This window comes from Gracilinanus agilis, chromosome 2, assembly GCF_016433145.1.
Source record: "Gracilinanus agilis isolate LMUSP501 chromosome 2, AgileGrace, whole genome shotgun sequence".
Lineage (NCBI taxonomy): Eukaryota > Metazoa > Chordata > Mammalia > Didelphimorphia > Didelphidae > Gracilinanus > Gracilinanus agilis.
In genome coordinates, this window is record NC_058131.1 from 613,802,924 (window position 1) to 613,813,093 (window position 10,170).

Genomic DNA, 10,170 nt, shown 5'->3' on the forward strand with positions numbered 1-10,170 from the left:
AATGTATAAAAAAATCAAGCCATTCCCCAATTGATAAATGGGCAAGAGATATGAATAGGCAATTTTCAGGTACAGAAATCAAAAGTATCAATAAGCACATGAGAAAGTGTTCTAAATTTCTAATAATTAGAGAAATGCAAATCAAAACAACTCTGAGGTATCACCTCACACCTAGCAGAGTGGCTAAAATGAAAGAAGGGGAGAGTAATGAATGTTGGAGGGGATGTGGCAAAATCGGGACATTAATGCATTGCTGGTGGAGTTGTGAACTGATCCAACCATTCTGGATGGCAATTTGGAACTATTCTCAAAGGGCTATAAAAGAATGGCCGCCTTTTGATCCAGCCATACCATTGTTGGGTTTGTACCCCAAAGAGATCATAGATAAACAGACATGTACGAAAATATTTATAGCTGTGCTTTTTGTGGTGGCAAAAAACTGGAAAAGGAGGGTATATCCTTCAATTGGGGAATGGCTGAACAAATTGTGGTATATGCTGGTGATGGAATACTATTGTGCTCAAAGGAATAATAAACTGGAGGAATTCCATGTGGACTGGAAAGACCTCCAGGAATTGATGCAGAGCGAAAGGAGCAGAGCCAGAAGAACATTGTACACAGAGACTGATATACTATGGTAAAATCGATTGTAATGGACTTCTGTACCAGCAGCAATGCAATGACCCAGGACAATTCTGAGGGATTTATGGAAAAGAATGCTACCCACATTCAGAGGAAGAAGTGCAGGAGAGGAAACATAGAAGAAAAACAACCGCTTGAACGCATGGGTTGAGGTGGACATGATTGGGGATGTAGACTCGAAACTACCACACCAATGCAACTGACAACAATTTGGAAATAGGTCTTGATCAATGACACGATAAAACCAGTGGAAATGTGCATCAGCCATGGGTGGGGGTAGTGTGGGGAGGTGAAGGGGAAAGTAGGAGCATGAATCACGTAACCATGTTAAAAATGAATATTAATAAATGTTTAAAAAAAAAAGAAATAAGCAGCAGCAAAAAAAGCTCTTGATTCTGGATAATTTCTATGGAGAAAAAGCAAAATACAGAAACAACAGCAGAGAATAAAAAGCAAGCAAATATATCCATTCTTTCCAAACAAAAATGAAAATTGGTCACAAGCTCTCAAGGAACTCAAAAAGGAGTTCAAGAACCAATTAAGAAAGATAGAAAAAATGGGAAGAAAAGTGGGAAAAAGAAATTAAAGTAATACAAAAAGAAAACAGCTTCAAAGACAAAATTGTACATATGGAAAGAGACACAGAAATCAAATGAAGTAATAAGCAAATTGGAGACCAGAATTGACCTGTTGGAAGCCATGAAAAGCAGGATAGACCAAACCGAAAAGGAAAATCAAAAGATCATAGCTGAAAATCAGTCTTTAAAGGCTAGAAGAGGGCAAAGTAGAAGCTAATGATCTCACAAGAAAGCAAGAACTAACAAAATAAAATCAAAAGGATGGGAAGCACACTGGAAAAGAAGGTAAATGATGGAGCTAGAAACCCAGATCCTCAGGACTGTTCTTCAAAACCTGAGAGCAATAGTCAACTGCTGTCTGGGGCCTTGGCTCACCAAAGGAAGAGATTTGGGGAAGCAGTCCCATGGTCGGACTAAGAGACATACAGATATACGGATATCGAAATATCTGTGTACACATACAATAACAACAACATATAGTTGGGTATAGAAACATATTTTACTCAGGGAAAATGGAAGGGAAAAGAAAAAAGAGAAAAGGGGAGATTAAGAGAAGGATTAATCCTAAGCAAAACAAATTAAAGATGCAAAGAGATATTTATAGATCTTTTGTAGCAAAGAATGTGAATCTGAAAATACTCATCAATTGGGAAATGGCTGAACACGTTATGCTATATAAATGTGATAAAGGGAGCAGCTGGGTAGCCTCAGTGGATTGAGAACCAGGCCTAGAAACGGAAGGTCCTAGGTTCAAATCTGACCTCAGACACTTCCTAGCTGGGTGACCCTGAGCAAGTCACTTAAACCCCACTGCCTAGCCCTTACCACTCTTCTGCCTTGGAACCAATATATAGTATTTATTCTAAGGCAGAAAGTAAGGGCTTAAAATAAATAAATAATAAATGTGAAAGGAAATAATTAAAAGAATGGTTTCAGGGGGCAGCTGGGTAGCTCAGTGGATTGAGAGCCAGGCCTAGAGACTGGAGGCCCTAGGTTCAAATCTCGCCTCAGACACTTCCCAGCCGTGTGACCCTGAGCAAATCACTTGACCCCCATTGCCTACCCTTACCATTCTTCTGCCTTGGAGCCAATACACATTGGCTCCAAGACAGAAGGTAAAGGTTAAAAAAAAAAAATTGTTTCAGAGAAACTTGTATGAATTGATGCAGAGTGAAACTGATGCAGAGTGAAGTTAGCAAGGTCATAAAATCAATTTATACAAAGATAACAATACTATAAAAACAAATAACTTTAAAAGACATGGAAATTTGAGCATATATTATGACCAATCACAATTACAAAGACATAATAATGAAATAATTGAGCAGCTAAATGGTGAAGAGGACAGTGTTGGGCCTGAAGTCAGAAAAACTCTTCTCCCTGAGTTCAAATCCAGTCTCGGTCACTTGGTAGCTATATGACCCTGGGCAAGTCATTTAACCTTCATTGCTTCAGTTTCCTCATCTATAAAATGAGCTGGAGATGGAAATCACAAATCACCACAGTTATCTTCGCCAAGAAAACCCCAAATGGGAGTCATGAGGAGTCAGACACAATTGAAAAACAACCCAAAAAATGGTAAAGGGAAATAGCATCTATTAAGATATTAATGTGACAAAATCAAGAAACTGGAGGAGATGAAGTATAATAGAAGGTCAAAAAAAGAAATAGAAATAATTCTGTCAATAGAGTATACTTAAGCTCCCTGGGAGAGGAAGAAGAAATAGGATTTTGAGAGACAGATCATGAGCCAGGCAGAGAGGAATGATTATGATATAGTAGTGATTGAAGACTTGAGTTATTTAGACATCTGGCAGTCCTCCACCAAAAGGAGAGCAGGAAATAACTTCTTGACCCACTTTATAATTTCATCCTTCAAATGGCAGAAGAATCAAAAAGAGGAAACTTACTCTGGATATGATTCTCATTAACAAGGAGAAACTAGTTGATGTAGTAAAAATTCCAGGAACCTTGGGAGAAAGTGATCACTCCATCTTACAATTTATGATAGAGAAGGAAAGGAAAACTAGGCACAGTGTGACATGTACCTTGGATTTTGGGAAAGTAGACTTCAATGGGTTCAGAGAAAAGATGAGCAGGATAACATAGATTAAAATGTTTTGGGGAAAGTCCGTTGAAGAGGGATAGAAGATGCTCAAAAATGAAATATTTATGAAAAGACCTTGAGGAATTGGTGCAGAATGAAAGGAGCAGAACCAGGAGAATGTTATACATAGAGACAGATACACTGTGGCACAATCAAACATAATGGACTTCTCTACTAGTAGCAATGCAATGATCCAGGACAATTCTGAGGGACGTATAAGAAAGAATGCTATACACATACAGAGAAAGATTTGTGGGGAACAGAAACACAGAAGAAAAACATATGATCAATCACATGGTTGGATAGGAATATGATTAGGGTTTTGGCATTAAAAGATCACTCTACTGCAAATATGAATAACATGGAAATAGGTTTTGAACAATGATACATGTATAACCCAATGGAATTGCATTTCAGCTCTGGAAGAAGGCTCATGAATCATGTAACCATGGAAAAATATTCTAAATACATAAATAAAAATGAAATATTTAAGACACAAAGTGAAACATTTCAAATGAGAAAGAAGAATGGCTTATGTCTAAAGAGATCTCTGTGGATACAAAGGTAACTCAGTAACTTAAGACTTAAAAAGGAAATGTTCAGATAATATGGCAAGACCATGTAACAGAAAATGAATACAAAACTGTGGCATGGTAATCCTGTAAAAAAAAAAAAATGCAAAAGCACAGAATGAGTTGAGACTAGTGAGAGAAGAGGACACAAAAAGAATTTTTTTGGTTATAATGGAAGAAAAAGGAGGATCAAAGAAGAGCTAGGCCCTTTGCTTGGGAGGGATGAAAAATTTTAAATTAATAAGAGTGCAGGCACAGCTACTCAATTCTTATTTTGCTTCCACTGTTTCTACAGAGAAAAATGGCCTTTACCTGGAAATGATAGAACAAAAACGACTAACAAGAAACTGATATTCAAAATAATGAGGCAAAGGAGTTAGCTGCCCTTCAGTCACTTGGTCCAGATCAACCACATTCTCTGGGCCTGAAAGAACTAGCAGATATGACTACAGAGACTCTATCCATGACTTTGCCATTTTTAATTATAATTATCACGGTCCACTCATGAACAATATTTCTCCAATAATTTAAGTCTGTATTTATTTGTATAAAATGTTTTGTATTTGTTATATTCATTGAATTCCTCTGACATGGCAAAAAAACAAACCCAAGTATTTTGTACATGTTGTAATTAGTTTATTTATTTTTTTAAACCCTTATCTTCGTCTTAGAATCAATACTATGCATTGGTTCCAAGGTAGAAGAAAGGTAAGGGGTAGGCAATGGGGGTTAAATGGCATGCCCAGGGTCACCAGCTAGGAAGTATCTGAGGCCAGATTTGAACCCAGGCCTGGCTCTCAATCCACTGAGTGCCTAGCTGCCCCCTTTAGTTATTTTAAATAGAATTTCTCTATCTTACATTCTCTGCTAGGTTTTGTTGGTAACATACAAAAACAATTAAAATTATGGAGTTATACATTTTCAGTCATAGCTAATGTATGTTTGTTTTGCTTGACTATTTGTTCCAAAGGAATGCTTCTTTTTTTTGAGGAGGGAGAGCTAAGGAGGGAAGAGTTAGTGATACCCCTCTCCCCCAAAAAAGGAAAAGAGAACTTTTGAATTGTGTTTTTAAAAAATATACAGAATCTCAGAGAAAATGGAAAGACTTGTATAAAATTATATAGACTTAAGTGAAAAGAATTTATGGTATATTACTGTAAAAACAAATAACTTTAAAGGATTTAAGAATTCTGATCAACACAGCGATCAACTATTATTCCAGAGGGCCAAATATGACAAAGATGACACCCGTATCTCCTTCCAGAGAGTTGATAAAGAATAACACATTTCTGGACATAGCTAATATGGTCATTTATTTTGTTTGCCTATGCATATTTGTTTTCAGAGTCCCACTCCTCCCCACTTTTTTCCCCATTGTAGGTAGGAGATGTGAGGGAGAAAAAAAAATTCATCTTGACTTTTTATAATTAATTTTAAAATACAGAAGAGGACAGAAAAAAGTTCAGAAGGGGATACATGGCAATGTTGGAACTAGTACATTAAATATGAAATGCATTTTAAATAAAGCAAGCTGTAATAAACATTCAGTTTCATGTGGCCCTTTTTTTCCTATGTCTTTGTTCTTTTTTCAATTTCTATTTTTTCTATTCTTTGTATAATAAAAGGTTCCTATATTTTGATTTTTGAAAAGTTCATAATAATTAAAAAAAAAAACTTTTAAACACCTATTGTTATCCTAGTTGTGACAGGGAGTAGAATAACAATTTTTTTCTTTCCAAGAAAGTTCAGTTTGGTGGGAATGATTCATTAGAGATTATATCCTTAATAATCATGGTGAAATATCCTAGTACATGAAATCTTAATATTCAGTAATACCTTTGAGAATCCTCAAATAACCCTGTACCCAAAAACTTACCGGTGATAGGCTTCTCTCCGATACTTTTTCAGTGCATGCCTATCCATGTTGGCTGGCATCTCTGCTGCATTCTGTAATCGATCACTCCAGGAAGTTGTCATCTTTTTTAACATGTGCTGTATTTATTCTAAGAAAGAACAGTAGAGTCATTTAGTATTGGTATCGCTTCACTGGTATTTAACAGACAAATTAACTGATTAAAGAAACTATTGCTTGTAATGTAAATTCATGAAAACAAACTTCATAAGTTAACCCAAATGCTGGCAATGCTACTTTTAAAAAATAATTCAGAATGATTGCCAACTGATTTATTTGAAGCCAATTTTAGAAAAACACAAAATTGAGAACGTTGTATATACATAACTTTTCAAACAATAAAATAAAAGAATTAACTGAAGTCATATATACATTGATTACAAAGTAACATAAGTATGTGTGAATATGTGTGTGAAAGATCTGTAACCAACCATGTATTATTTAATTCATTTAATTTCTAAGAAAAATATAAGTAATGATTATCAGAATACTAATATAGCAAACTTTTGCTTAACTTATGATTGATACCCTCTTTGTGTGCTTCCAAAAAGTATTTGATATGACCTATAAAATTAGAGGACCCATAAAACCAGACAATTAAAATAAAAATATAACAAAAAGCAATTGGGAAGAGTAGACAAAATTAGGCATCTGGGATAAACTAATTACCACAACTGAGCACTGAATTTAAAGAAAATCTAAGACAAAGTAAAATACATTGTTATAAAATTCTCATCTAATAAAAAAAAAATTCAAATGTGTATAGAAAGAAACAAATTTCCAGGTTTAGGATGCCAAGAAAAGTTTGTTTTACAGATTCTTAGCAAATGAATATAACAAAATTTTTAAAAATGGTTTTGCAAAAACTACAACGAAATTCTTCAAATGGAAATTTCTCAAGTAGATCCTGGATAAACTGAGGGCCTAAAACTCCATCTTAATTCAGTGAAGACATTTAGGTGGGAAACTAAGATAACATGTACTCTTCTGATATTCTACTGCTATGATTTTTCATTTTTCTATTTATGCAAAAGTTATTTTCAATTGTTGAAAACTATGTACTAGATGGATGAACTTTAAAGCATCTCATGCATTCATATCACTAAAATAAATATCTAAGAAGGCAGTTGAGATTCTTAACTCTACATACTTGTAACATGATGCAATTTTCTTAAATTACATTCTGATTTCTGAAGATATCATCTGTAAATAGTTTTATGTAAACATGAAAAACTTCCACACAGAATTTTAAAACATACTACATGATTACCAGTATATTTAAGTAATATTCTATGATTAAAGTTCTATGCTTTCAACCTAGCACTCCTACTACTTCAGGCCTTAATTCTGACAGATACAATCTCTACTTCAAAGTTCATACATCTGGCTATTTTCAATTTTCTAGAGTAAAATCTCTTTACAATCTTATTTGGGAATTGAAACTTACAAATAATTCTATGTGAAGGGAATAATACTGTTTACATGAGAGTTTAGCTAAAACTAAAAGAATAAAATGTGGTAAAAGGAAAAATTATTTGCGGAGGCATTATATGTGTACCTGAAATTCTTCTATCTAAAAAATTTTCATTATTTCAATGAACAAAATACACCACAAATATCATGAAAGTAAAAAACAATTTAAATGGAACTATCCATGTTAATTATTTTTTCATGCCCAGCATTTTTATCTTATAAAGTTTTCATTCAAATCAGAAAAACAACATACTTCAATGTATAAAGTAGCAATTGTGTAATTTCATTTCATCATGGACATCAATTAACTTTCATTCAAATATTTATTAAGTAACTGCTGCATGCAAGGCACTGGGGATACAAAGATAAAAATTTCAGTCTGCTCCCAAGGAACTTATCTCCTGGAGATACATGTACACAAAGAACTGTAATAGAAGTCATAGGAGCAAAGGAGAGATCTGGATATAGTGCTCTGTGAACATTAGAGAATAATTTTAGGTAAAGAGACCAGGAAATACTATTAGAGCACCACACTTGATAGGAACCTTGAAGGCAGACAAAGATTCTTTAAAGTAGAGAAGTTAAAATATAAAGCTTTTAACTACATGACCCCCAAAGACCTTGCATTAGACTTTTTACTCCTCCCCTTGTACTCTATGGTCTAGCCAAATTGTATTCTGTTCTTTACACAGCATATTCCAGACAAAGGGAATGACAAAAAATGGAAGATGTAATGGTGAACTGAAGAAAGCACTACTAGTCCTATATAGTTGCAAAGGTAGCTCACTGGACACTAATCTTAGGCTAAACTCTACTAAGATTATATTCATATAATATATGGAAACAAATCAATGATGTATACTGGAAATAATAGAATGAAAAATAACAAGAATTCTGATTTGATCGACTTTAATATTTGAGATTTACTTGTTTTTATTTTATTTATTTCAATTTTTTTCAAGTCTGTATTTTAATGTTAATGAATCTACAACAGAGTATCATCTTCTCTACTAATTTTTTAAAATATCAAATACTTGGGGGCAGCTAGGATTGAGAGACAAGGCTAGAAATGGGAGGTCCTGGGTTCAAATCTAGCCTCAGACATTTCCTGTGTAACCTTAGGTAAGTCACTTAATAATCCCCATTGCCTGGCCCTTACCACTCTTCTGCCTCAGACCAATACATTCTAAGATGGAAGGTAAGAGTTTTAAAATAAGATAAAATAAAATATCAAACACTTATTAAGCATTTATTCTATGTGGAACAGAGAGGTATAAGTTCTCCTAGAGTTTACACAATCTAATTAAAGACACAGGGCATACATAAGTAATGAATAACAGTATTGTAAGAGGTTATTGTCATCTGGTTGTTTTAGTCATGCCCAACTCTTTATAACCTCTTTTGGGGTTTTCTTGGCAAGGATACTGGAGTGGTTTGCCATTTCCTTTTCCAGCTCATTTGACAGATTTAACTGAGGCAAACAGGAAGGATTTAATGACTTGCCAGGGTCAGAGAGCTAGTACCTGGTAACATTTGAACTCAGGCTAGAATTGAACTGGGGAAGATGACTCTTCTGACTCTAGGCCTGGCTTCTATCTATTAAGTCACACAGCTGCCATACTACAAGATACAGCATTAATAAGCATTTATTAAATGTCCACCATGTGCTGTTTTCAGTTTCTATGAAATTGAAAACACTGTACCAGGTTCTGATGATATAAAGACAAAAAATGAGAAGAAATCTGCTCTCAAGAAGCTGACATTCAGTGGGAGGAGGCAGATGAAAACCATGACAATATGCAAATATAAAAGCACATACAAAATGAATATAGAACAAACAAGATAAACAGAAAGTAATTAGGGAAGGAGGGCACTAGTAGATGGGGGCTCAAGAAAGGGTTCATGATAGAGGGTGGGGTCCTATAGCTAGCTGTCTATGTCTTAAAGGGAGAATTCCATAAAAAGGAGATAAAAGAGTACATTCTAGTCATAGGAGATAGCAATTGCCAAACTAGGTAGACAGGAGATGAAGTGCCATGGGATAATGAGACCCCTGTGTAATGAAAGAGAGAAGACCAATTTGACTAGATCACAGAGTACAAGAAGAAGAGACAAGTAAAATGAAAGGTTTGGGGCAGCAAAGTTATTAATGGCTTTACATGTCAAAAAAAGAGACGTTTATATTTTTTAAGTTTTTTTAAATAAGAAGGAAGGTCCTCAGCTGATAAGGGGGAGAGAAGGAAGGGGTTGTAGCAGGCTTGAGAAAAGAAAAAGTTTATGAGAACAACTGAGGTTAGATAAGATAAATGTGCATCAACTAAGTGCCAAAAGTAGTTCAGGCCATAAGTGCTCAAGAGTTGTAGGAAAGACCAGCTAAAGACGGGGATGGTCAGGTGAAATGACAAAGTGGACAGCATAGATTTTCTGAGAAAAGTATTTTAATCTGTCTTATCTGTACCAAATATACAAAAAAAATTATATTTTGATAATGCCAAACTTATAAAAAGGTTATAATAAGCTGCATAACAAATTCATGAGGATAAAGGATACAAATACCTAGAAATTTTTTATCTACAGTTGAATAAAATTTCGTAATTGTTATTTTCCAAAGTCTTTTTATCTAAAGTTAAGTCTCACTTTGATGTTTGAAAACTAACTTGCGAATGTCTACCTCCAAAGAAAAAACGGATAAATAGAAACACGAAGGACATGGTTATATATGTGTATATATATATATATACATATATATATATATATGTATATATATGTATTTTTTGTGATGCCTTCTCTAGTTTGGAGAGAAAAGGAGGATGGGTGGGAGGAAAGGAAATAACTGGGAATTTTGATGTAACAAATGACAACATTTTTAAACAATAAAGTGAGTTG

At 34.4% G+C, this 10,170-nt stretch overlaps 1 protein-coding gene across 1 annotated transcript in view; it reads right to left on the bottom strand.

Moving 5' to 3' along the window:
* NT5C2 (5'-nucleotidase, cytosolic II) overlaps positions 1 to 10,170 on the bottom strand; it is a 130,608-nt gene that overhangs the window by 97,307 nt on the left and 23,131 nt on the right. Inside the window, exon 2 of the mRNA XM_044665533.1 lies at positions 5,776 to 5,902. Coding sequence (XP_044521468.1) covers positions 5,776 to 5,888 — 113 coding nt within the window. The 5' untranslated portion in view covers positions 5,889 to 5,902. The remainder of the gene's footprint in view (positions 1 to 5,775; positions 5,903 to 10,170) is intronic.